The sequence below is a fragment of the Taudactylus pleione genome, unplaced genomic scaffold (genome assembly GCF_031769625.1).
Source record: "Taudactylus pleione unplaced genomic scaffold, aTauple2 ptg000320l, whole genome shotgun sequence".
Taxonomy (NCBI): domain Eukaryota; kingdom Metazoa; phylum Chordata; class Amphibia; order Anura; family Myobatrachidae; genus Taudactylus; species Taudactylus pleione.
The window spans coordinates 79,932-107,575 of record NW_028284721.1 but is presented as its reverse complement, the minus strand read 5'-3'; the positions used below and the strand labels follow the sequence as shown (position 1 = coordinate 107,575).

The window sequence follows — 27,644 nt, the reverse complement described above, 5'->3', positions numbered from 1 at the left end:
GCTCAGATCAGCCTCCATCCTGACATGGAGCTCAGCTCCACTGGACGATTGTCCACCATGCTCATAGTGAGCTCTTGGCCAGGCAGTACCATGAAGTGCAAGTAATGTCCGAGATGTAACTGCTCAGATCTGCCTCCATCCTGACATGGAGCTCAGCTCCACTGGACGATTGTCCACCATGCTCATAGTGAGCTCTTGGCCAGGCAGTACCATGAAGTGCAAGTAATGTCCGAGATGTAACTGCTCAGATCTGCCTCCATCCTGACATGGAGCTCAGCTCCACTGGACGATTGTCCACCATCCTCAAGAATTAGAGGATACAGATCTGCAACGCTCTGGAAATGTATGAAAAAGTTAAATGCTGTGGAGGTGAAGACCGTCACCGAGTGGAGAACCTGTTAATGTACCCTTTATGGAACGTAGAAACTAGGTGGGAAGAAAACTAACCGTAATGCTGTAAGTCTCAGGGTTAAATCCTGCACTGCCCACTAACACAATTTTAAACAACAATTATTTTAGCCTTCTAAACCATCAGTTGCCCATTGTATGGGAATCTGTTCTGGTCTCCTACCTCTGAGTGAGAACCTGCTGCGGTCTCCACTGATGGATGGGCCTTTGAGGCTTAGGTTAATTCTGCTGTAGTTTTTGTATACAGATTAACCTTGAATTCTAACAAAAAAGGACACAAATCCGTTCATGTAACAGCTTAGCTGAACCTTTAATAAATGAGAGTGACAGATTTTCAGAGGAAGCGGCAGATTTTCCCGACTGCGCTGCCTATTTTTTTTTTACCACCTTTTACCCGCCAGAGGCGCTAACCCCAGACAATGTAATACGCTGAGGTTTCACAATGAGACTGAAATAAACAGGATTAATTCTAATAAAAATAACTCTTAATTATAAATATATATATAATTCCAGCTCAGTCATTGGGGTTAGGACTGTAATAGTCGATCAATGAATTATCAGTAATTAACTCCTGCTGTGCTGAGAGCCATGCACACCACTCCCAAGGTAGTTGCGGTGGAGGCACATTAGGGGAAAGGGAAGCCGGATGGAAAGAAAGAAGTGGGTTATAAAGAAGCACCCTGATGGACACGACCCATTTGAAATGAAGGCTTTGGACAAAACTTAGGAGAGCTATTTGTCAGGGAAGGGATCACTCGTAGGCCTCCCCATCGAAATCTTCAAAGATGAAGGAGTCTGGCTCCAGATTCTCAGATCCATCATCTTCATCATACGAGAATTCATCCTCATCCAGATCGTCGTCATACTCCTCATGCCACTCGGGGACGTAGTCATCGTCCTCCTCGTCTTCCTGCTCACCCGCTGTATCTCCGGAATCAGAGGCCCCATCCATAGTGCTGGGAAGAGGGAGTTGCAGGAAAAATAAGTTTTGCCCAACACAGGTGACAGGTGTCATATGGTGAGAATAAGCACTTCAACTATTATCCTGTGTTATATAGATTTCCAACATAGAGCCGTATTCAATTTGAGCAGACCCGTGATACTTTTTCGACTCCCCGGACTTTTTGCCTACTTCGCCTGTTTTGCAGGCGGAAAAGTATCGCGCGCGTATCGCCGTATTCAATTTGAAAGTAGGCAAAAACGGGACCCGGCGAAACTTAAACAAGTGGAAAGTACTGTCAGATTTGGGGAAATCAGCCTGACACCCCCCAAAAGATGCTCTGATATGGGGGTTAGCTATGGTACCCCCCCGATGTTTTTATAAACGGGCTCAATAGCTGCTAAATAGCGTTTTGCATAAGTGCTGAAGAATAGTATTCAGGAGGTTTTTTGCAGAAAATAACTTATCCCAGCAAATTTGGGGTACTTGAAAATGGGGGCCAGCATATTTTAAAGTTAACTTGAAAAAATCGTGAAAAATCCACCTGCTGCAAGCCCCTGCAATGAAAATAACACCTGGGGCATACTTGGGGACCCCCCAGAGTCAAGTTCGCTAGTTTTTAACTTTGTTTACCAACATTTTTTTTTTTTCTTCGCCCCCAAATACAAGTGATTTTTGGGGTGTTCTTAAGTCTTTTAAAAAAAAAATTGACACAGTTTACCTTTGGGGGATTGTCTGAAGGCTGCACAGGGGTTACCGCAACGTTACACCCCAAAACCCCAATTCTGCAATTTTTTCCACCTGCTATTCATAGGCGAAACTTTTCCGCCTAGTCTTCCAAATTGAATACGGAGTAAAATCAAAACAGGCGAAAATTACGTCATCGGTTTAAAGTTCCCGCCAAAAACGCTCGAAAACGGCTTTTCGCTTCAAATTGAATACGGGCCATAGTACGCAGCGTTTTACAGAGAATTGTACAGAGCTGCAATCTACAGTTGCTACCATAAACACACGGACTGGGAGAGGAATAATACAGATGTCTCCTATTACATCTTTGCTGCAGTCAAGCTAAAAAGCCCCTCTCGGCGTACCAGGTCCCGGGAAACACTGCTGGCACGATGTGTGGTGTATTGAGGCTAGATGTAGGAGGACACATCCGTACAGTGCATAGGCCACACAGAAAGTGCCCTGATCAGCGCTATAAGCTAGTAATAACTGCACCTGTATATACACGTGAGCTTGTGAGCGAATAATGCTATTCATTGTGCCACCATATGCAATGATATTGAGAACGTATTCCAGGACATCTTGCCCATATTGACATGTACATAAGGTTAGCAACTCTACCACAGCAAACTGCCTCAAATAAAAAAAAAATAACATAACTAACTTCTATAGACATGCAGGAGTTTGTCTCCTCTACGCAGGAACTAATGGTGGGTACACACTGAGCGATATTACTGAGCGACTGCACGATGACGACATCGTAATCGTGCAGTCGCTCAGTAATCGTGCACAAATCGTGCACTTTTATGTCGGAAACGACCAGCGATGCGCACTCCCGCTGGTCGTGTCCGACATTGTCCATCGCCTGAACATGCAGCACAACCTGACGACCTCGTCAGGTTGCTGCATGTTGGGGAATGGGGGAGAGAGCCCGGCGCTGAACGATATCGTTAATGATATCGTTCAGCGGCTGTGCTCAATGTCATGAACGACATTGAGCACAGCCTGCCGGAGACACACTACACAATATCGCTCAGGGAGCATATCGTGTAGTGTGTACCCACCATTAGGCTACTTCCTGCAGGGGGATGTCTATATCCTCAGGGATGGCAGCAAGGAGGAGGCGCTCTACTGGTGTTCTGTCACCCACGGCCAGATTGAGGTTTGTGGGGGCCCCTACCAATACAATTTTCATTTTGGGATGTAGCCAGCATCTGGATAGTCAGAATCCCGACGCTCAATACCGGTGCTGGGAAATGCAGACAACTTCACACAGTAAATATGAGGGCTAGGCTGTGGGGAGTTAAGGTTAAGGTTAGTTTGTGGGAGTGGAGGGTTAGATTGCGGAATTTGTGTGGTTAGTGTTTGGGGGGGGGGGGGGGGGGTTAGGATTAGGGTAAGAGTTAGCGTGAAAATACTTACTGAAATTCACCGGCACTTTCACAGTCGAAATCCCACTGTCGGGATTCTGTACCCAACCCCCCAAGTTCACAGTATGCCACACAGAAATCTCAGTTTAAATATGCCACGGTTACCCAGATTGGTGTTATTTATTTGTTCTTTGAGGGGGCCCGTGTGTGTCGGGTCCACTTGCCCTGTTATTAATCTGTCACTGAATGGGTTGAAGGAAAAGTCACTGATACAGCGACACTCCAAGAAACATCTTGAGTGGTTTTTGAGTGGGTTTCCTCCCACAATCAATAATATACTGGTAGGTTAATTGGCTCCTGACAAAAATGAAATATTCAGAATATGTGCTATATAGGTACCTGATAATAAATATTACGGACAACAAAATAAGTGATAACTGCTGCGGTCTCCTATGCTCTGTTAACCTAGTACTAGAGTTGCCCAGTCTGTCGTTATGGCTGCCAGACCATTCCATAAGAATAGCCCAAACTCTCAGATGCTGCTCAATGTAATTTATACTCTCCTGAACACACAACACTGCTGTGAATTCGCGGAAAAGCTTCTTCTGTTACTGGAGATCGAGAGGACCAACTAGGCCCAATATTCTGAGATGCTTACTCTGTGCCTCCAGGGCAAGCCGGTACTTCAGGAACATTGGACGCTTTCATTTGTCGGTCATCTGGCTGTGAGAGGAAACCCACACGGAAGTCCTGTGTGAAAGAGATTGGATTTCATGCCACAGTAATAAATATCATTTTCTTTCAGCTTTACACTACCGGCTATCGTGTTATGGAGTATAACTGGCATAGCAGTCTTAACTTCCACAATATACCGTGTCTCCATATGCCGTGGTGTGCTACACACTCATACTGGGGTGCAGGAGAAATCTCAGAACAGTATGTAGTAGGATACATACCTAAAACATGCAGAACACAGTGTAAAAGGGTCCCTGCCCATATGGGATGCGAGCAAAGTAAATATAAGCAAGTACTGTAACTTTGTACCTTGGCAAAGCCATATTGCACTGCAGCTGGGGCAAATGCAAATTGTGCAGGGAGATTAAGAATTGGGAGGGGCGTGTCTTGACTCAAATCTAAATTGGAGTGTAAAAATAAAGCTGACCAGCATCTGTGGGCTACATGCAAAAGCAGCCAATATTTACCCTGCATGCAAAAAAGAAATAAATGTATTTTCACCCCTTGCATTGCAACATTGTTTGTTCCAGGTGCAAAGCCCCATAGCGCATTACAATGTATTCACTTCACTATGTATTAATCTGTTATGCCACCTTGCTGTGATGGCAGTTTTGGGAATAGAGTGAGAAATAGCACGTAACTGTGAACCAGGACAAACCATGTTGCAAGGCAAGGGGTGCAATACATATATTTTATTTTGCATGTAGGGTAACTACTGGCTGCTTTTGCATGTAGCCCACAAATACTGCACAACATTATTTTTACACTGCAATTTATATGTCAGCTTGGACACACTCCTCCCAAATCTAAATCTCTCTGCACATTTTACATCTGCCCCACCTGCAGTGCAGCATGGTTTTACCAAGATGATCAGTTACTTGCTGTTTCTCACTCTATTCCCAAAGCTGAATCAGGAGATTCTGTGTTCCAAGTCATTTAAAAAAAATTGAGCACTATATGATATCTTTAGGTCCCCCTAGAATGGATTAGTAGAGATTCTCTCTTTGTGTCCCCATCGCAGGGTACAGTAACATACTTACACCTACGTGGCAAACTCTCACCTGGGTTGAGTGCTGTAGAATGCCATTCAGTCTCTCCTGCACTCTCCTGACCAGTTCCAAACCACTGTTGTACTTGACGGAACTAAGCAGACGCACGGAAGAGGCGAGGTCCTCGCTCTGGAGAAGGCTGTACTCTGTGGGAGGGAGAAGGAGAGGGATTGGTTTCTCAGGCCTCTCATATTACCTTACATTCAGGACTGTTTCTTACTTCATCAAAATTAATCATCCCAAAAAAATCACTCCATCATTCTAAATAAGTCTTATTTATCACAGTTCTAACACATTCCCGTCTTACCCTGTTACTATTATTTATAGAGAGAACAAGTTTAGAAAAAGAAGAGGAGCATTAGTTATCTAACACTGATAACCTTGGAAGCAGCTACAAAGATGACTACAGATACAGTAGTAATACCAACAATTCCTAGGGCATACAGCGTTCTCACCGAGCAGGATCTGCAGTGCATTGACGTGGAACTCTAGATTTTCTGTTTGAGACTCTAGAACATCGAGCCGCTCAGAGTCCTGATTGTAGTAACTATACACACAGGAGTAGCCTAGAACCTGTAAAAGACAGCAGCAATGTGTGTGTTGCTCTGGAATGTAATGATATTACAATATGTAACAGCGCTGATACATAGGGATCCTCCAGAACAGGATTATAGTAAAGCATATAGAGATAAGTACACAATCTGTAACACACAGCACTGATACAAAGTTAGATCAAGAACATATAACAAAGAATGTATAAAGGAAATTTCTCTTTCATCCAATGGGAGACACTGGTAATAAGGCAGAGAGTATCCTATGGCACATTAGAATTATTCTTCTTGCTCCTCCCTCCTCTACACCCCCAGTGGGATGTGTGCTTTTCGTTAGGCTGTACATCAGCCAGTATGATCACCTTTATAGCATCCGCTCTCTCACACTGGGCAAGGGCCTGCAGTTTATGAGGCTGCCCTTCATGGATGGTAACTGGTTCTTGCTAGTCCTTGGCATAAAGTGCAGTGACCTGGCACTTCCTCCTTGGTGAGCCTCAGTCCCAGACGAACAAGATAGCTGTCCCAGATGAACGCAGTATTCAACACTGCCCTGGCAGGACCAGCTTGAGCTAGATCACTGGTGCAGTCCATTGGGTAGATCATGCAGCTTGTTGTGCGTTCTCCAGGGTTGGACAATGATAGCCGTTCCCCCACCTCACTAGCTTAACCCGCAGCACCTTACCCTGTTCATCCGAGAGTGCTTAGACGAGAGTCATTAGGTACAGCAGTGATGCCCCCAGTCGAATCGGTGCAGGGTGTAGTGTGACTTTATTCATCAGAGAGAGAAACTTAGAGAAATCCACAGCAGCTATTATTTCTCAGACATGTAGACCGTGGTCCCATCCTAGCAAGAATCTCTTATGCGTTGAAGAGAGCACTGCCAGACCTCAGGTGGTGGATGATTTAACTGTGTAAAGTTAGTCTAGCACTTAACATTAACAAAAGTTTACCTTCTTCGCTGCTGTTAGAAACTCGGTTTTGCAAAGCCTGAACCAAAGAAACTGCCAACTGGTTACTTGTTTTTAAAAGGATGCACTGAAAAAATGGGAAATATGTCTAAATGGTTCAGTTCATCTTCAGATTGCTGGATAAGGGATATTGTAGATCTAGGATGCTTCATTGACATCAGATCTCCACCCATACCTTTTTTCACAACCAGTTTCCCTGTAGATCAAAACAATGTCCTAGGGACAACTTAATGTCCATACTTAATCTGGTTCTATTAGAACAGACTGGGAATGGCATTCTATCCCAATCTGTTTTTGGCCCCAAACCCCAGGCCTATTTAGAACTTCAAGTTCCTCAAAACCTATATTCGGGTGAACAAATTCAAGATAGAATCATTCAGATTTGTAATCAACAGCATAGAAAAGGTTCCCATCATCTATGAATGTCAAGGATACTTACCATCAAGTTCCAATTTAGGAGGATCACACAAGTATTCCCTGGTTTGCGGTTCATTGGTCCCATTAATTAAAATTTTTTCATGCGACTTCTTCCTGCAGGTGTTCGCAAAGTTTATGGCTTCTATCTTGAGGTTTAAGGATGTGATGGCTAGGTCTTATCACAGGTGAAATAATTAGCTCCATCTGTGGATCTTTTAAAATGTCAGTGAGTAATGAATACACCTGTGCACCTGCTAGGTGACCTGTGTGCGGTCCTGAGGAATGAGTTTGAGAACCACTGCCTTATTTGGACAATCTCTTGATCAAGGCAGAGTCTGCTTCAGAAACATTGAGTAGAAGCTGAGCCTCTGAAGACCCACAGGTTGATTATCAATGACCAGAAATTCAATCTGGTCCCATTCCAGAGGCTGGTGCTTCACTCAAAAGCAGCTACTGTTACTTCCAGGGAAGAAGATCGACTCTATGCAGAGATTAGTAAACGGTCCACTGGCTAACAGACAGACATCAGTTAATTTCTGCATAACGTTTTTGGGGAAGACTGTCAGCTTTCGAAGTCATGCAGTATTCAAACTTTAATTTAGGGGCATTCCATATCAAACTCATGAAGTGGAACAAGTTGCACCATCATTTGAACACACAGGTCATCAGTCTGTCTCCAAGAACATGTTGGTCACTTCTTTGGTGGCTGAGGGCCAACCTTTTGCCAAATGGAATTTGACAATGATGATGATTGAGCCCAGCTTTCCAGTCTTGGGGTCTGTCGCCCTTCATAGTTGTTTTCTCCAATGGAAATGTAAAGCTTCTTATAAAATGCCCTAGTTCTGAAAAAAAATGTATCTTGTGGCGAAAGCCCAACAAGATTCAATCTGACAACTATGTGCCAGAGGCGCACATCAACCATCAGGGAGGCACAACTAGCTCTCTTGAAATGAGACCAGCAGAGTCATTGCCCTGTCTTCCAATCAAGATGGATAAAGGAAGTAATTACAAGTCTACCACTGGTGGGACCTCATCTGTGACTTTTTACACTTAGAAAAATATAGATATAAAAACAAGAGATATGGTAAGAACTTACCTTTGCTATCTCTGTTTCTACGAAGTCCATAGGGTCCACAGGGTTGACCTTGGGGGGGGGGGGGTATAGGTTGGGAACCAAATCCGGGCACCACGCAGTTAAAGCTTTTAGCTCCCAGGATGCACTTGGGTCCACTCTCCCTATAACCCCACCCCCAGCCAGAGGCACCTCAGTTTGCAAGTAGCCAAAGGCCGGAGGAGGAGAGAAAAAGAGAGAAAACTGGAACACTCGATAACCATACTCACAGAAATGGGAGACGGAAAACCGGTGACCAGTCACACAGCCCATTTGAAGCCAGGTGCGTCGGGGCGGGCGCCCTGTGGACCCTATGGACTTCGTAGAAACAGAGATAACAAAAGTTCTTACCATATCTCTTGTTTTCTACTTCAGGGTCCATAGGGGGTCCACAGGGTTGACCTTGGGGATGTCCCAAAGCAGTTCAACCAAGGGAGGGGACGCTCCTGTGCTGAGAGGAGAATCCGCCGCCAAAAAGGAAGCATCCTGAGAGGCAAAGGAAAACAATGCCTAGAACCTTAAAAAGGTGTGGACAGAAGACCACGTGGCCACCTAGCAAGGCAAACCAGCCAAGGCGCCACAGCGAGCCACCCACGAGGGTTACATGGCCCGAGAAAAAACAAGCAGCAACAACAGAAAGGCCTACCCATGGGTAGGCCCCTGAAGAAGGCATACGAGGCCGTCCAGCCAACATATGGCCATAGGCCGGCCATCCTTTCCACCAATAAGGAGTCCGATTTCCGTCAGGAACTTGAATGGATCACATAAATCCACAGAGGCTGGACCACAGTCAATGAGGCCACACCAGCCGAGAGGACTGGGGACTGAATGGCCGCACCATAAGTTCCAGAATAATATGGAACCTGAAAATCACTAAGAAGAAACACAGGGTGAGAGCAACTCACACCCTGACAAGATGCCCTCCAGAAGAGGGAGCCACCTGAGAACGCTCCCAATTCCGACACTCACCTGGTTGATATAAACTCCCTGAGAGAAAGAGAGAAAGCCAAAGCAATAGACCATGTAATGGCTATCACAACCAGCGGTTCCATTAACTTTCCCCGGAGTTAACGAAGAACCACTACTAACTCCCAAGGAGTCTCTAGGGAGGACAAATGGAGGCATAATCCAGAAAACACTCCAAAGGATGAACTGGATATCAGAGCGGAGCAATTCCATATCCTAATCATACTGACAGTGTAGAGATCTGCCCTGTCAGGAAGGCCAGGCCGAGGGTGAAACCCAAGCCAGCCGGAAGGAATGCCAGAATATCTGGAAATCCTGGACACCAGAGGATCGTATCGATAGGTATAATACCATAAGAATTATGGCTGCCACAGTTTGTGGTAGGTCCCAGCAAAAGCTGATCCATGTGCTCTAATCATTCCAACGATGACAAAGCCAGGGAAACCGTAAGACCACTGGAGGTACGTAGTCAAAGACAAACGACCCAGGTCCAAGGCAAACCCCAGGACCCTGAGACAACAGGTCTGGGCAGTGAAGCATCAGGAATGGAGTATCGATGGAGAGACTCCGAAAAACCAAGTACCCCTGACATCTGGGGCAATCAGGAGCCACCAGCAGGAAAGCATCTCTGTCTCGATTGAAATACTTCCCTCGAGGAAGAATGGAGACTGGAGAACACAGGTACGCAAATTGGAAGAACCACTTCACCGACAAAGAGTCACTGAAGGTTGCTTCAGAATCCCCAGCGTTGGACTGTAACACCATAGTGTGATAGAGTCAGAAGGCCATGAGTGTCACCTCAGGAGGGCCGCCCCCCCCTGCTCACCAGGAGATGAAACCTCTCTTGGGGAAGAGACTAGTCCCCGGGATGCACGTCGTGACGGCTGAGGACTCCCGCTTCCCAATGGAGAGCACCTGAAATGAACACTGTCGAGATGGTCGGGAGGAGACCCTCAGACAATGTCCGAATGTATGACATACCTGACATTGCCACCCAACGAACAGTATTGCTAAAAAGGAAGCCACTGTTCTGACCCTGTCGGACTGAACTTTTTCAGGTTCACCGGGAAACAAGGGCTATGCCAGAGTGAAGGCCCAAGACAGGCTAAAGTTCCAACAAGTTAATTGACAGGGTGGAATCGACAGACATCCAATTGCACTGAAATGGATGCGAACCAGATACTGTCCTTAGCAAAGAATACCCTGGACGAGATGGTCATAGTCACCCGAAAAGGGACCGACTTGCCTCCGGGGAGAGCAGCATCGTTTGAACAGTGATCAGACAGAAAAAACTTGTTCCATCTGGAGATAAGCCAATTATGGAAAGGCCTGGAATGGAACTAAGCCCATTCCACCCTTCCAAAGGCAGACACTGAATAGTGAACCATGCATCCCAGAGTGCAAAGACATATGTCGACTGCGCAGACATCCATGTACTCCTAATGGAAGAGTGGAGATGCCGTCTTACGCCAGAAGAATTCTCAGCTTCTGAGAATCCAGCAGGGCTCCTAGGTGAAGAATACCCAGAGAGGGATGCAGGGAGGACTTTTTCCCCATTGATTAAACATCTGCACCCTGAAGAAGCCACAGTCAACCTGACCCGGCTGTAAAGCACCCCGGCGATCCTGCTAAGAGCAGGAGGCCATCCAGGTACAGGAGCATTGGGATATACTGAACAGAAGAACTGTCAGAAAATCCAAAATGCTGGTAAACCCCCGTGGGGCTGAGAACAGTCCCAACAGGCAGAGCCCGAAAAACCGTAAGTGCTGTGATACAGCAAACCTCAGTCCATGCTGAGGCAAGGTCTCTGTAAGTACCCGTAGGCACGCGTCCTGTATATCCAGTGATACCATAAAGTCCCCAGGGTCCAAACATAGTATGATGGAGCATAGGGATTGCCTCCTGAGCCCAGGTAGCTTTAGGAACTGGTTCAGGGAATAGAGACAGAGAATAGGTCAAAGAGGACCATTCAGCCACCGCACCAGAAAGAAAGCAGAACAACCAGTCCCTCGCTGAGAAAGTGGGGATGGCCCAATTAGCTCCGCTTACCCCAACAACTGTATAGCTTTCTGGATTCGTAAGGCCCTGTTCGGGTCCGAATAAGGGCCTGCGCACCATCACCTGGAAATAGGCCGCCTGAGCAAAGAGAGGGTGTACCCTCCTACCCACGTAGCCGCGGCAACTAGACACTAGTACCGGGCGAACTGAGAAAATCGCCATCCCCCAGTGGTAGGCCTGTCTCGTCATGCTGACGATATATCCGTAGGTTCAGAAGCAGGATCGGCTGGCAGTCCAGGCCTGCTCGGTTGAAGAAACAGACCTTTAGGCTGACCCAGAGGACAAAAAGACTTAATAGACTTAGTCTGAAGCCCTGTAGTGGACATAGCTGAAGGCGGGAAATTTGTACTGCCACTGTCAAGGTCAGGACCCAACCAGATCTACCCTATAGATGGTATCTGCACCTCTGCATTCCCAGAGCGCAGCCATAGGGTGTTACGGAGGATACAGTCGCAGCCGGAACTCTGAAAGTTAGGAGACTAGTATCCAATATAGGCATGTCCACCTATGACAACTGCATATATTACGTGAGCGACCAACTACATTTGAACCCCAGACTTGTTGGTGGGGAAAAAACATTACAAATGCATTAGCTCAGTATGCAATAGTATTAACCAACCATGCTATAGCCCTGGTAGGATGGGTAACAACCCCTGAAAGCGAGTATACTGATTTCAGGCAGAGTTACCACCTACGGATCAGAAGAATCAGACCACGCAGGAATGGGATGCGTAGTAACGTCTGTAATTCGACGAGTAACACGCCCATCCACCCCATGAGGGGCTCGTGATGACCCTCAGGGAATTTGGGACAGGAGGCCAAACACTGTTGTAATACCTCATAACTGACAACAGCCAGAGTCCCGCCATGCGATCCCCCCGCTAGTCAGCAACAAGGAACCAGAAGGCACGCAATACTGATGGTGTATGATACAGGTGCAGGTCAACATTCACTCTAACCAGAATGGACCTGCTACCAGCCCTAAAGCAGGGATAATAATACTTGAAATAGGCTTCCCCCCGTGTAAGAGGGAAAGAGCCCAAAACAGTATCCAGTTCACGCAGAGCCAACTGGGAAGTAACCACAGGGCGTCAACCACACCAATTTGCGTTTCGTAGAAAACGACACCACCCAGGGTGGCTGTGGTAATCCCTGCAAAGGGGAATGACAGACTATTGTGGCACCAGGGGGAATTCATATACTGCGAAAAACCCCTGCAGGGAGCGGTAGCCTGTGTCACAGGGGAAGAGTGCAAGAAACTGCGATACCCTGAGATGAAAAGGGCAGTATGGTGAAGTAACCCCCAGGTGAGGTACAACAATGGGGCCCGCCCGGCGATCCGCAATTAAGAGGATCCCGAGAAAACAAACCGCCCAAGGGGGTCGTGAAAGGGGCCGGCACCAGATGACGCCACACACAGAACCATTTATGAGTTAAATCCTCCGCACTAACACCTGCAGCACGACTTGCAGGATAGCAAAAATGGGTGCCGTATAACGCTCTATCTCCTGGTCAAACATATCTGACCAATCTTGGCGGAAATATCAAGCAGTGCTATACTGGTCCTGACTGATGCTAAAATTAGCCGCAGGGACCCATTTTCAGCGTATGCAACACACAGTTCCAACGAAAATGTGGCAACGTGCAGCACGCAACAGTATGTGACAAACCTCACAAATATCAACGAGTATATAAATGTGAGGTCTCAGAACCACCCTAAGTACAGCTGTATTAGGGCAGATAAGGAAAAGGGATAGATATACACTGACAGGTGAGAGAATTAAATACAGACAGTCAGCACTAGCATAAGTCACATACCATGCAGATATATACATATATACATAAACATGTCATATAATATACTGCACTATTACACTGCATTCAACTTACCCAGATTCAGTGTCTGGGAAGGCTACAGCGCTGTGTACACTGACCTGATGGTGAGGTATGCAGGGGGACTGGACTCACTGCCATCTTCGGAGCTCTGCCACTGCACCACAAGAAAATGGCCGCTGGAGACCTCAGAAGAAGCGTGGCCCGCGGAGGAAGCAGCTCAGCGACGCCAGACTATACATACTGAAAGACGCGCTGAGCTGAGGGGAGGAGCCGCTGTAACAGAGAAAGCTTCCTCCCCTGGCAGGCTATTAACCTCCCGGGACGCCGGCTCCCAGCGCCGATCAGTACGTCCCTGGTGGTCTAGTGGACACATGGGGTATGGGGGGCCCGCCGCCACTGCCGGCGCCTCCGGTCTGTCCCCAGAGACCGGAGGCACAGGACTGCATATTAAATGCGCGGATCACCGCAAGCGGTGATCCGCGACCTTACCTGCTCCCCGTAGATCCGGCAGCAGTCCTGGGCGCCCGCAGAGTCCGGCTAGTACAGACTCTGGGGTCCCGCTGAGATCCCCAGATCTGTACTGGCGTCTCAGCGCCGGCGGGGTGACGGAGCGGCAGCTTAGACGTCCTATGGACAGTCCGACGCTGCCGCTCTGAAAGTCCAAAGTAAAAATAAAAAACTCTGTACTTAGAAAAAAATATATAGCTTAGGGGCTGCTAATCAGCTCCCCACTGCACTAAACGGTGACCCGACTCCGGCCGGGCACAACTTAAACTGAGGTGCCTCTGGCTGGGGGTGGGGTTATAGGGAGAGTGGACCCAAGTGCATCCTGGGAGCTAAAAGCTTTAACTGCGTGGTGCCCGGATTTGGTTCCCAACCTATACCCCCCCAAGGTCAACCCTGTGGACCCCCTATGGACCCTGAAGTAGAAATGCCATGTTAAAGTTGCCAAGTGGACAGTCTGGCATGGACAGTTTGTGTGCAGCTTGCTAGCTGGGACAGCAATATGCCACACAAGCCAGCAGGAGTTGCAACTGATCTGGTAGAATAAGCCTTAGCTAAATCCTCACTGCAGTCTATTTCTCATGCAGCTCACTACGTGTTTCCCAGGTTAAAGGTGAATGGAGGTGACCCTCCAGCTCCCTTGCAGAGTCTTCAACGAATCGCCCTATGCATCTCAGTGCATTAAGGCAGGAGTTAGCAGATCCCTTCGCAAAGCCACAAGAGAAATCGGCTTAGGATGCAATGGTTGGCCACATCAGTACAAAAGTCAGTCAAAATGTAGTCCTCTATAGAGAAGATTCTAGAGAACTCCTCCCCAGCTAAGTCGTGGAAACATTTCTAATTTGCCCTGGTAAGCCTGATTCTGAGTGCGGCTCCCAAGAAGAAAGTGAGTAGCATAAGAAATCAGACACTGAGAAATCCTCATGCTTGATGAGGTTTCTGCAAGACAGCCGGAGTGGATGACTTAGTGCTGGCCGGTCACTTCTCATCAACTGGGAAAAATTACTGTTTTTACATTTTTTTCAATATTTAAACTTTAATCATTATAAACTTGAAAATTTATATCACAAATTGTTACTTAGATCCTCAATGGAAATTCAGCCCCCACCTGATCTTCCCTTATGGAGCCGGGCACACTGCAAGTTATATGGGTGGTAGACAGACAGTGACTAGAGAGACAGTCAATAGATACACACCAGAAGCTAGACAGTGAATAGGTTGACAGGTAAATGGTCACCAGGGCTAAAAGGTCGTCATGGTGAAAATGTTGACATATGGTTTTTACTGTTTTTCATGATTTTTAGGGTTATGGATGGTGTTGACACTGTGTAGGCTGCAGGACCAACCACTGTATACTCCGTTCATTCCAGACATTCCCAACCACAGCGAGAAGATTTTGCTGAAAATATTTACATACTAAACTTTAGAAATAGTGTTTCCCATGGACAGCCATAATAACTAGCACCCAGCTGTGTGTGCTTGTTCCCAGCAGGCTTCTGGGGTAGGTGAAGGAGCTTGACGTATTGGAGATACATATAAAATTGGGCAAGCTCTAGATAGCACACTCTATATTGCAGTATTCTAGCGTCCCTATGAATGAGAGAAATACTGCTGTGTTCCTACCCCTCTCTCTCCATCTCTTCCCCCATTCCCTCTCCCCCTTCTCCTCCTTTTTTTTTTTTTTTTAAAGCACCTTGGCTCTCTCCCCCACCCTCCCTCCACTCCCTTTTCCCCATTTTACACTCCCCTCCTCCCCACTCACCTTACTGTAAGTCTCCTCGCCTTCCCTCCTCTTACTCTTCCCCCCTCCCCTTTCCTCCTCTTACTCTTCCCCCCTCCCCTTTCCTCCCCTTACTCTTCCCCCCCTCCCCTTTCCTCCTCTTACTCTTCCTCCCCTTTCCTCCTCTTACTCTTCCTCCCCTTTCCTCCTCTTACTCTTCCCCCCTCCCCTTTCCTCCTCTTACTCTTCCCCCCTCCCCTTTCCTCCTCTTAAGCTGGGTACTTACTATGATACACAACGTATAGTGATTATGCCCAATCCGTCGTTCATCGCATCGTCCAATCTCTGTTCTGCACGGCAGATGGGACAATGCAATGAACGACGCAGTACTGTTATGTGCAGCATGTAATGATACATCGGGCCATCGTATGGCGGATTGCGCAGTGTGTATGGCGCGTGCAATGTATCGTTACATAGCATAGCTGTGTTGCACCCTCGTATGGTGTGTACCCAGCTTTACTCTCCCCCTCCCCTTTCCTGCTGTTGCTCTCACCCTCCCCTTTCCTGCTCTTACTCTCCCCCTCCCCTTTCCTGCTCTTACTCTCCCCCACCCTTTTTCTCTTCTTACTCTCCCCCTCCCTTTTTCTCTTCTTACTCTCCCCCTCCCTTTTTCTCTTCTTACTCTCCCCCTCCCTTTTTCTCTTCTTACTCTCCCCCTCCCTTTTTCTCTTCTTACTCACTCTACCTCCAATGAATCTCTCCCCTTTGCTCCACTTTTTCTCTCTGCCCTTTTCATACTCTCTCACTCTCCCCACTCCCCTACTCTCTCTCTACCCTCCTATTTCCCCCTCATACTCTCTCCTCCCCACCCCACTGTCTTTTAATGCACATTTCCTCTCCCCCCTTGCTCTGCCCCTCCAGTGAGAAAGTGATACTGTAAGTTGATAGAAGTAGTGTTGGATGAGCGTTGCTCTTACCTTACGGCTCATCTCTAGAACCCTGCAGGCGGTGATGACAAAGGTTAGAGCGCGAAGCGGAGGTTCTTCAATAAGAACGCACAATCGATTTCTCAGTGAGATTGCAAAATCCTACAAAGAAAGAAAAGGTTGCTTGACTGGGAGGACTTAAATTGGATATAGCTCAAGTCTAAGGGCAGTGGCGTAACTATAAGTTTTGCTCCCCCATGCCTAAACAGTTTCAGGTGCCCCCCCCCCCCCCGCCCAAAGACGATGTTTAAAGTGTGTGGTTACATGATACAGTAATGTGGCTTACACATTATGACACACTAAGTAATGTCACTTATAACACAGTGTGCCACTCCGGAATGCCCCTTACAACACATTATGCCACACCGGAATGCCCCTTACAACACATTATGCCACACAGCAATGCCCCTTACACATGCCACACAATAATGCCACATATAACACATAATGACATACAGTAATGCCCTTATAACAAATTTATGCCATGCTGTAATGCCCCTATTTCACATTATGCCACACAGTAATGCCACATACAACACATTATGCCACACAGTAATGCCCCTTACACATTATGTCACACAGTAATGCCCCTAATAGCACATTGTGCACACAGTAATGCCAAATACACATTATGCCAAACAGTAATGCCCATTACATCCCACCCTGACAGATCTACTTCACCAACCCTCCTCTCTGCTCCTGCCAGTCTTTCACCTCAGCTCAAGACAGGTTGCACAGTTTTTATGTCCGTGTAGAACCAGATTATTGGGAAAATAGTTTATAACCTGTAAACTGCGTGTATCAAGTTAGTGCCCCCTGTAGTTGTGCCCCAAAATGCAATGCCCCCTGTAATAGTGCCCCTTATGCAATGCCCCCTGTATAGTGCCCCTTATGCAATGCCCCCTGTAATAGTGCCCCTTATGCAATGCCCCCTGTAATAGTGCCCCTTATGCAATGCCCCCTGTAATAGTGCCCATTATGCAGGGCCCCCTGTAATAGTGCCCATTATGCAGGGCCCCCTGTAAATGTGCCCATTTAAGTAGTGCCCCCTGTAGTTGTGCCCATTCTAGTAGTGCCCCCTGTAGTTGTGCCCATTTTAGTAGTGCCCCCTGTAGTTGTGCCCCTTCTAGTAGTGCCCCCTGTAGTTGTGCCCCTTTTAGTAGTGCCCGCTGTAGTTGTGCCCCCTGTTGTTGTGGCCTCTCCCTCCCCCCTTGTACTTACCTGACTCTGCGCGCTGTCATCCGGGCTGTCTCTCCAGCTGCCATGCTGACTGGATCTAAATAGACCCAGCAGACGCGGCCGCGCAGGTCCCCCAGGTCGCGGGTGACGTCATGACAGGTTGGGAAGAGTACTATCATTTCCTAAGCTATGATAGAAAATGTCTCCTGCAGATGTCTCTAGCTCTGACCCCTAAACGTCAGACAATTCCTACCCAGATATGGTCCCATCCTGCACATACACTCAGAGGGAGGTCATACCTTTGCCTGATGCTGGAACGTGCACCTCTCATTGTAATCCTGGAACCTCTTCTCCTGACGCGCAGCTTTGCTGACCTGTCCCAAGGCAAAGACCAGATCATGTACAAAGCAGACAAATGAATCGTGGCCATAATAAGACACAAGGGTAAGGTGAAGTCTCACTGGGAAAGTCGGTTGCAAAACATATCAATACATTAAGTCAATAATAAACTGATGAGCCCTGTATGAAAATCAGCACTGCACAGTACAGACAGACAGATATAGTCATATATATCCCAGAAGAGAACTGAAGGTGTCAGAAGGATAATAATTGGAGACGGAGCCGTGGCTTCTTTGTGCCGAGTGATACAATTCACACAACCAAAGCCTCTTCATAATCCTCAGATTAAGAGCCGTATTCAATTTGAGAGGACCCGCGATACTTTTCCGCCTCCCGGACTTTTCGCCTACTTTGCCTGTTTTGCAGGCGGAAAAGTATCGCGCACCTGCCCGCGTATCCCCGTATTCGATTTGAAAGTATGTGAAAATGGGATTCCGGTGAAACTTAAACAAACAGAAAGTACTGTCAGATTTGGGGAAATCAGCCTGACACCCCCCAAAAGATGCTCTGACATGGGGGTTAGCTATGGTTACCCCCGATTTGGATTGCTGAAGGTATTTGGTGTTTTTACACGGGCTCAATAGTTGCTAAAGAGCGTTTTTGTATAAGTGGTGCAGAATAGTATTCAATAACTTATCTCAGCAAATTTGGGGTACTTGAAAATGGGGGACAGCATATTTTAAAGTTGCTAAAGTTAAGTTTAAAAAAAAACTTGAAAAATCCACCTGCCGCAAGCCCCTGCAATGAAAAAAACACCTGGGGCATACTTGGGGACCCCCCTGCAGTCTAGTTCGCTAGTTTTTAACTTTGTCCCCGAACTTGAAAGTGATTTTTTGGGGTGTTCTTAAGGGTTTTTTCGAATTTTTTTGACGCAGTCTACCTTTGAGGGACTGTCTGAAGGCTGCACGGGGGTTCCCGCAATGTTGCACCCCAAAACCCCAATTCTGCACTTTTTTCCGCCTATTACATTGCAATGACTTTCCGGCTAGGTGGAAAGTCTTTCAAATTGAATACGGTGATACTTTTCCGCCTGGCGAAATCATGTCCTCGGCGAAGCTTTTTCGCCAATTCCGGCTTTTCGCCTCAAGTTGAATACGGGCCATAGTTTCTAAAATGCTGCAGAAACAACACTGAGCAGATTTGCTGCTTTTCATTCCTTCAGCAGGCTCTCTGAACGACTACGGACGAGAAACCAAACTAAAAAGGAAGCAACCCCAAGGGGGGTATCCAATTAGCCGCGATCTGCGAAAAACAGGGTTTTTTTGCTGATTATCTCCATTTTTCGACAATGTTTTTTCCCCCTCTATCCTATTATTTTTGACGAAATAACAGGATATTTCACCCGAAAATACATAGGATCCATGATAAGCTTAGGGACCTATGTGTTTTCGCCATCGAGGCTGTAAAAAAAACTGCATACTGTACATTTTCTTTTTCGGGACACATCAGGTGCCAAAATAAAAGCACCAATAAGTGGAGGCGTCGGGCGGACTTTGGGGCTAATTGGATAGCCCAGGGGATCCATTAGAGTGTCGGGATCCGACACTGGCTCTTTTTGTGCGACTTTTTACCTTCAAATGCGTCTTATTGCGAATAGCTGGCACAAGCAGCTTCTGCTGATTAAAATGATATGATTACAGTGATTAAAATTAGTGTCAGCGGCTGTAACACTAACGTAGCGTTTCGCATGCAGATGCAAAGAGAACACAGACATGCATATTATTTTAAACAGCAGAAGCTGCTTGTGCCAGCTATTCACATCATTGTATGAATAAGACGCATTTGGAGGTAAAAAGTTGCACGAAAAGACGCTTGGCGCTACAGAGTCACGCCACGGCATTGCACGATTAGAAGGCATGTTTGTTATCTATATTTAGACCTAGGGCACTTTTCAAAGGCATCTTCAGATGCTGGATTTATATTTTTACAATATTAATAAATTATAATTTGTGACTAAATTTAACAGATGAAAATAAAGCAAACAGAGTATTAAATCCAAGCATGGGGTTGGGTATATTGTTTAGACAGACAAAATGTCGACATGGACTATAGGTCAACAATCAATATGTAGACAGTTAAAATATTGACAGGGACATAATGTAGACAAGGAGATAATATAGACAATTAATATGTAGACAGGTTGAAATATCGGCAGGGTCAAAATGCTGACAGTTAAAATGTAGACAAATCAAAGTCGACAACCAAAATGTAGACAGTTAAAAATCGACAACCATGTCGACAGAGCTAAAATTATAACCAATGGTGACCTTTCAACAGTGAGCCTGTCATGTCAGACTGATTGCAATTAGCAACTCAGATGATACTACCCTTCATATGCTATTTGCAATGAAATGCGTGGAATAATAGCATACAGTCTGATTGCAATTAGCATATGCAGTCTGTATGCTAGGATACCAACAGTTTCACTGCAAACATAATATACACAGTGTTATCATAAAGATATTATCCCAGTGAGAGCTGCTATGGAACCACACATGCCAGCATGCCCTGGCACAGATGTGCTGTTAGAGCCTACTGAAACTGTTGCCGGGCATGCTGGCCTGTCCGTTATGTGCCGCACTATACATCAATTGCCGCAGCCGCTAATCCCCTTCGTAAGATCGCTAAATAAATGACAAGCACGGTAGCGCTAATTCTCTGCTTAGTTGCACTACATAAATGACAAGCAAAGCATGTACACCGGACTATATTTTGACTGCAGGTTACACTAACGTGCAGTGACCTATATTGTCAATGTCAACATTTTGGCTGTCTATATTTATGGTGACAATGACTTCTATTATGTGACATATGGAGACATGTGACTGTATGGCTAATATGCCACGATAACTGTTTGCGCCTGCGCGGTGCTTTTCCCTCAGTAGGCAAACTGTAGCAGTCCAGTTGCTGTGGAACTACACAGGTCAGCATGCCCTGCAACAGTTTTAGCAGGCTTTAACAGCTTATCTGCGGTAAGGCATTTTGGTATGTGTGGTTCCACACAGTATCTCTCAATGGGACACTATCTATATGATACTACCCTTCATGTTCTATTTGCAATGAAACTTGGAATCTTCGCATACAGACTGTATACTATTATTTCACGAATTTCATTGCAATTACCATATGTAGGGTCACTGCAATAGGTCTCATATAACAGGCTCACTGTTTACCAGTCACCATTACTTATTATAATTATTTTTAGCCGGGTCAACATTTATTTTGTCATTGTTGAAATTTTTAGTTGTCAAACTTATGACCCTGTCGACATTTTGACATTTTGAAAAGTCATCATTTTGGGGTCGACCATTTTTAACTATGTTTACGCGTGTCTAAATTTTGAATACATCCCCCAAGCTTTAATGATGGATCCAGACTCTGTCACACTCACCATGGCAGAACAGTTGTAATAATCTTTATGGGTGGGCTTCCAGGGTTTGAGGCATCGCCAGCAAAATCCATGGTTACATTTGGCACAAGTCATACTGTAGTAGGGAAATAGACCAGCGATCAGATCAGAGAAAGGTTGAAACAGTACTGGGTTATATTCTGAAAGTTGTGGGAGTGCGGCTGCAGGTTTACGCTGAAGGTTAGGGATCAAATCCCCATCATTACGTCACTTACTGCAGACAGCCCTCATTTTTCTCAATCGGAGCCTGACAGCTGGGACAGTGCTTAGATATGAGCTTCGTCAAGTGCTTGCTCTGAGCTTCAATCGTCATACCCTCGTAGAATCCGCCGTCATCCATCCACTGGGACATGTGACTGCAGCTGGCTGGGTAATGAGCCTGATACAATTAGGATGGAAGAAAGTTAAGAAAAAAAAAAGACAATTATACTCTGATTCTGGCTTTACAACAGACTGTCAGAACTTGGAACCATCAGAGGAGAAGACTCACTTCAGGAAAACTGCAGTTGAAGCAAGACAGCCAGGAGCACTTGGCACAGGCTGCCCCACTACCCAATCCTTCTTTGCACAGGATGCGGTCGCAGCCTTGAGGGTTTGTGCACCAGGTCAGGTTAGAGCAACTCTCAACAAACCCACGCAGAAGAGATTTCTCATACTACAGGAGGCAAGAAACAAAAAGTCACACGAGATCTGCCTCAGGATGTATTACCCTACAGGCAGGAGAGCAAAGGAAATGTTTTACATACAGAGTAGAGAAGGACCTGGGTAATCAGAGAGAGAGAGGAGAAAAAGAAAAAAAAAAAAAAGACTACAGCAACACTGGACAAACTGTAAAAAGCTTCCATGACATCCAACGTCCATCTCTGCCGTACCTTCTCAATGACCTCTTTGGAGGATATGATCTTACGGATGAAGTCAGAGGTAGGCTGTGCCAGACAGTCTGTGGTGGGACAAGTGCAGGTCAGCACAAGGTTCTGCTCAATCCGGGTGGTTAGATATTCATTCCAGCAATTCTGCAGACATTAAGGACGCTATTAATGTATGTCAGAGTTCCTTGTACGCATACTGCACAGATGAGCCACCTAAGATAACAGGCCATACAGAAGAAACCATAGATGCACAAGGAATCCCCCCTCTCATTTGCCCACTGCAGTCACTCTTTTTAAACTGGTGGGATAGAACATAAAATGGAATGGAACATAACAGGTGTCTCACCTTACAGCAGCAGTGTTTACAGCACAGAGATGGGGGGTTGTCGGACGGACTCAGCGGACTCATGCACACAGGACATGCGGGCTGGGGGCTCTCAGGGTGGAGTGGAGCCTGAACCTCCAACCCGGATGCGATTAGTAGAACCTCTGGGTCATCTGTGTACTTCTGCAGCAGCAAGTCCATGTTCCACTTGCAGTGGATGAGAAGATGCTGGGCGGTATCCTGGGTAACACTTAGTGTATCTGATACTTGGCTAACCATATGACACATCATTGCCCACACTTCCTCTTGGCTCAGAGTGCGTCCCATGGGGAGTAGAACAGACTCCAAAACCACCTGCTCAACCATTCCTCCAGAGCTGAAACAGTGGACTAAGCATTACAATATATAATATAATAACGTCCTCCTGTCCTCTCTCCTTAAACTGGATGTCATGAAACTCCCGATGGGGGAGGGGACACATAAAGCACAAGGTAATGCCTGGTACACACTAGGACAACGGGATTGGTCAGTAGAACAATCTGACATCCGAGAGGCCGATTGGCAAGCTATACACACTTACTATACGGCCACTCCAAATCTCTGACCTGACATCACAATTGGACAGGCATTTAAATTTGCCCATCCAATTGGTATGCCAGTATATGGGCAGCCAGTGGGTCGCCTGTACAAAAAGAGCCAGATGCACTGATATATCTTCAAGCTATAATCGGCATCGGCTGTGCTGCAGGGACGACTTGGTATATCTATGAACAATGTCATTCAGACATATTGGGTATACGCACCCAACCAATGCACTCGCACAAGTGTGTACCCAGTTTTAGGAATTACAAATGCAATGCTAGAAGATTACAACACTAATCAATATGTTTCAACATGGCAGATACCTATGCTCTGGATTATTACAGTGCTGTGAAACAAACCCTCATATCAAACCCTCCCTCTACATTCTGACTTCCATTATTCTAACTACATCTGCGAATACTCAATACTAAAATTCAAGAAAAACCTTAAATGGTACCTGGAAGATTTGGTGACCATGTCCTGCTTCTTCTTGCTGGAACTCTGGAAGCTGATGTGGGCTTTGCCCTTGTGTGGTGTGGAGGGGTCCTTTGACAGGTATTCGAGAATATGGGGGCTATCCTCGCTGCGACGGGCATAGCCCTGACTGATGAGGTACATAATGCAGGACAGGACGTCTGTGTGGCTACAACTGAAGTTCAGAAACTTGAGGCTCTTTCCAAACTCTGATTTATGACAGGATTCAATAACCTGGAGAACAAAGCATATAGTGGTTTATAACGCTAGTACAGTGTGATAATAAATGGAGCCTCTGAAGTCCGTGTCAACAAATATGTCACCAAAATACAGATTCAAGCGCCAATATTTCCATTATCACTATAGCTATTCTATTGGCCTGTCAACATGAGACATGGTTATAAAGTCACAGCATGAAGAGAACACCAGGCTTACCCGGAACACCAGATTGTCCATATGTAGCTCGTTCTCCTCCTTCATGATCTGTGTTATTAGACAGAGGATAATGTTCCTTTTCTTTTCTAATGTCCACCCTTCATCTTCCTCAACGTTCAGGTATGTCTGTCTGGGAAGTAGCTGTAAAACCTTCCCAGGACCTTGTTCTATTAACTTCTCTTCATTCAAACACAGGAGCCCTTCAAAAAGGCAAGACATTCAATGGACAAAAGCAGACATTGAGAAGACAGGAGCAGACATGGAGAAGACAGGAGCAGACATGGAGAAGACAGTAAGGGAAGGGAACAAAGAGGAAGGAAAAGGTGTTATAGATTGATAGCACAGAAGTGACAGGGGGCAGACTGGACAGACATATAATACCTTTCTTCTTGTGTGCCAGGATACTCCCCTTGGCAGTTAGAGGTGCAAGTGCGTGGCTCACGAGGGTCTCTGCTAATCCAGTGGATTGAATAATTGCCTCTTCCAAAACTTCCTAGAAACAAGCAAAGTGCACCAGTCTTAAAGCTACCACATACAGGAGAAATGTAGTATTGCACCCATCCTCAACATGTCCTATTAAAAAATGGGTCTTCAACCTTTGGACCTCCAGCTGCTGTTGAACTACAGATCCCAGGATGCCCTGCCACAGTTTTAACATGCTGTTATATCAAAATGGTGGCAGGGCATGCTGGGATGTGTAGTTCCACAGTAGCTGGAGGGCCAAAGGTTGAAGACCCCTGTTTATATAATCCCATCAGACCCAGGGGAGCCAGATCATACCCTAGCAACCACAAATACTGTACTAGACTGTATCCTCCAATCCACCTAATTGTGCCAGACTGAACCCTCCCTTTCCCCAACACTGAATCAAACAATATCCTCCCATCCCCCACCGGTGTTCTGTGCTCAGAGCCAGCATTTCACAAAGCTCCCTTCCCCTACCACTGTACCAGTCCTTATCCTCCTGTCCACCATTGTGCCAGACCATATCATCCAGTCTACCACCACTGTACCAGTCCTTATCCTTCCGTTCACCATTGTGCCAGACCATATCATCCAGTCTACCACCACTGTACCAGTCCTTATCCTCCCATCCACCATTGTGCCAGACCATATCATCCAGTCTACCACCACTGTACCAGTCCTTATCCTCCCGTCCACCATTGTGCCAGACCATATCATCCGGTCTACCACCACTGTACCGGTCCTTATCCTCCCGTTCACCATTGTGCCAGGCCATATCATCCAGTCTACCACCACTGTACCAGTCCTTATCCTCCCGTTCACCATTGTGCCAGACCATATCATCCAGTCTACCACCACTGTACCAGTCCTTATCCTCCCGTCCACCATTATGCCAGACCATATCATCCAGTCTACCACTACTGTACCAGTCCTTATCCTCCTGTCCACCATTGTGCCAGACAATATCATCCAGTCTACCACCACTGTACCAGACTGTATCCTCCCAGCCAATCCACTGTACCAGAATGCATCTTCCTGTCCACCATTGTGCCAGTCCATATTGTCCTCTCTCTTCACCACTCTACCAGACTGTACACTCCTGCCCAACCTACTGTAGAAGTCATCCACCACTGTTGTACGACACTGTAACTTCCCGTCTACCACTGCTGTGCCAGACTGTATTCTCCTGCCCACCTTACTGTACCAGACTGTATCCTCCTCCTCGCACTCTATTTGCCATATCATACATTCCTGTCCTCACCACTGTACATGACCATATACTCCAGTCTTCCTTACTGTTGGACTATATGCGTCCATTTCCTGCCACTGTGCTAGTCCTCCTGTCCACCACCACTGAGTCCGCTCTCCTCCCATACTCCACACACAGTCTTTCATAAGAATAGCAATTTTTTAGCAGTGCTGCCAATTGTATCTCACCTCCTGGTGGTTAAATAACAGCAAAACAAACATCTGAAGGGTGGAGACACGAAGGGTCAGGTCTCCGTATTGTACCTCCGCATTTCCCAACCATGTCCACTGCAGCTGCCGAGACGGAGCGAGACTGGAGCCACGGACAGACTGACCTGAGGAGTCAACAGAACATGCTAAATGAAGACATTTCCTAATGGGTGTGCATAGAGACTTCAACATTACAAAATAGTAAAACTTAAATGGTCTGTCACAGAATAATAATACAAATCAGCCACAGCTATGGATGGAATAAAACAAGAGATATGGTAAGAACTTACCTTTGTTATCTCTGTTTCTACGAAGTCCATAGGGTCCACAGGGTGACCTTGGGGTATAGCTGGATCCTAGATCCTCGGGCACCACGGAGTTAAAGCTTTTAGCTGCTCCCAGGATGCACTTGGGTCCAACCTCCCCTATATCCCGCCCCCGAGCCACAGGCACCTCAGTTGGTAAGCAGCCCAGGCCGGAGGAGGAGACAAAACAGAGAGAAGGAAGACTGGAACACACAAGAACCATACTCACAGAAAAGGGAGACGGAAAACCGGTGACCAGTCACAGAGCCCATATGAAGCCAGGTGTGTCAGGTCGGGGGCCCTGTGGACCCTATGGACTTCGTAGAAACAGAGATAACAAAGGTAAGTTCTTACCATATCTCGTGTTTTCTACTTCAGGGTCCATAGTGGTCCACAGGGTGACCTTGGGGATGTCCCAAAGCAGTCCAACTAAGGGCGGGGACGCTCCTGTGCTGATAGGAGAACCCGGCGCCCAAAGGATGCATCCTGAGAGGCAAAGGTGTCAAACGCATAGAACCTCAAAAAAGTCTGAATGGAAGACCAGGTGGCCGCCTTACATAGCTGAACAGCAGAGGCGCCACGGCTAGCAGCCCAAGAAGGGCCCACAGACCGAGTGGAATGAGCCTTAACAGAGGCTGGAACAGGTAAACCCTCCTGCATATAAGCCTCAATAATAACAGAACGAAGCCAACGGGCTAGAGTCTGTTTGTTGGCAGGCCAACCCCTCTTGTGAAAACCAAAGAGGATAAACAAAGAATTCGACTTCCTCACAGAACTAGTCCGGTCCACATAAACCTGGAGAGCACGGACAACGTCTAAGGAAGTCTCCCCAGCCGAAAGATCAGGCGACTGAAAGGCTGGTACAACAATTTCCTGATCAATGTGGAACCTGGAAACCACCTTAGGCAGGAAATCAGGACGAGTGCGAAGCACCGCTCTGTCCTGATGGAAAATCAGAAAAGGGGGACGACAAGAAAGCGCCCCCAAATCTGAAACCCTCCTGGCAGAAGCAATTGCCAAGAGGAAAACAGTTTTAAAAGTTAGCCACTTGAGCTCCACTGACTCCAAGGGCTCAAAAGGCAGACCCTGTAAGGCCCGAAGAACCACCGCCAAATCCCACGGGGCCACAGGTGGCACAAAGGGAGGCTGGATTCTTAAAACTCCCTGGAAAAAGGTGTGTACGTCCGGCATAGCAGCGATCCTGCGCTGGAACCACACCGACAGAGCAGACACGTGCACCTTCAGTGAGGAAAGACGTAATCCTAAATCCTAACCCGACTGAAGGAAAGCCAGAATACGCGAAACCCGGAACACCCGGGGATCATATTTTCTGGCCTCGCACCACTGAAAGTAAGTGTGCCACACTCTGTGATAGATCCTCGCGGAAGCAGGCTTGCGC

General features: G+C 46.7%; 1 protein-coding gene across 2 annotated transcripts in view; it reads right to left on the bottom strand.

The window, feature by feature from the left end:
- Positions 1-699: 699 nt before the first annotated feature.
- Positions 700-27,644, bottom strand: part of CUL9 (cullin 9) — a 104,640-nt gene continuing 77,695 nt past the window's right edge. For both annotated transcript variants that reach the window (XM_088442986.1, XM_088442985.1), the window contains exons 26-40: positions 25,920-26,065; positions 24,399-24,510; positions 24,018-24,217; positions 23,566-23,816; positions 22,548-22,902; positions 22,205-22,345; positions 21,823-21,987; positions 21,548-21,711; positions 21,315-21,408; positions 17,824-17,898; positions 16,337-16,447; positions 5,684-5,801; positions 5,241-5,374; positions 4,103-4,194; positions 700-1,364 (exon numbers count right to left, since the gene is read on the bottom strand). In XM_088442986.1, the coding sequence (XP_088299112.1) occupies positions 1,160-1,364; positions 4,103-4,194; positions 5,241-5,374; positions 5,684-5,801; positions 16,337-16,447; positions 17,824-17,898; positions 21,315-21,408; positions 21,548-21,711; positions 21,823-21,987; positions 22,205-22,345; positions 22,548-22,902; positions 23,566-23,816; positions 24,018-24,217; positions 24,399-24,510; positions 25,920-26,065 (2,363 nt within the window). In that variant the 3' untranslated portion in view covers positions 700-1,159. The remainder of the gene's footprint in view (positions 1,365-4,102; positions 4,195-5,240; positions 5,375-5,683; positions 5,802-16,336; positions 16,448-17,823; positions 17,899-21,314; positions 21,409-21,547; positions 21,712-21,822; positions 21,988-22,204; positions 22,346-22,547; positions 22,903-23,565; positions 23,817-24,017; positions 24,218-24,398; positions 24,511-25,919; positions 26,066-27,644) is intronic.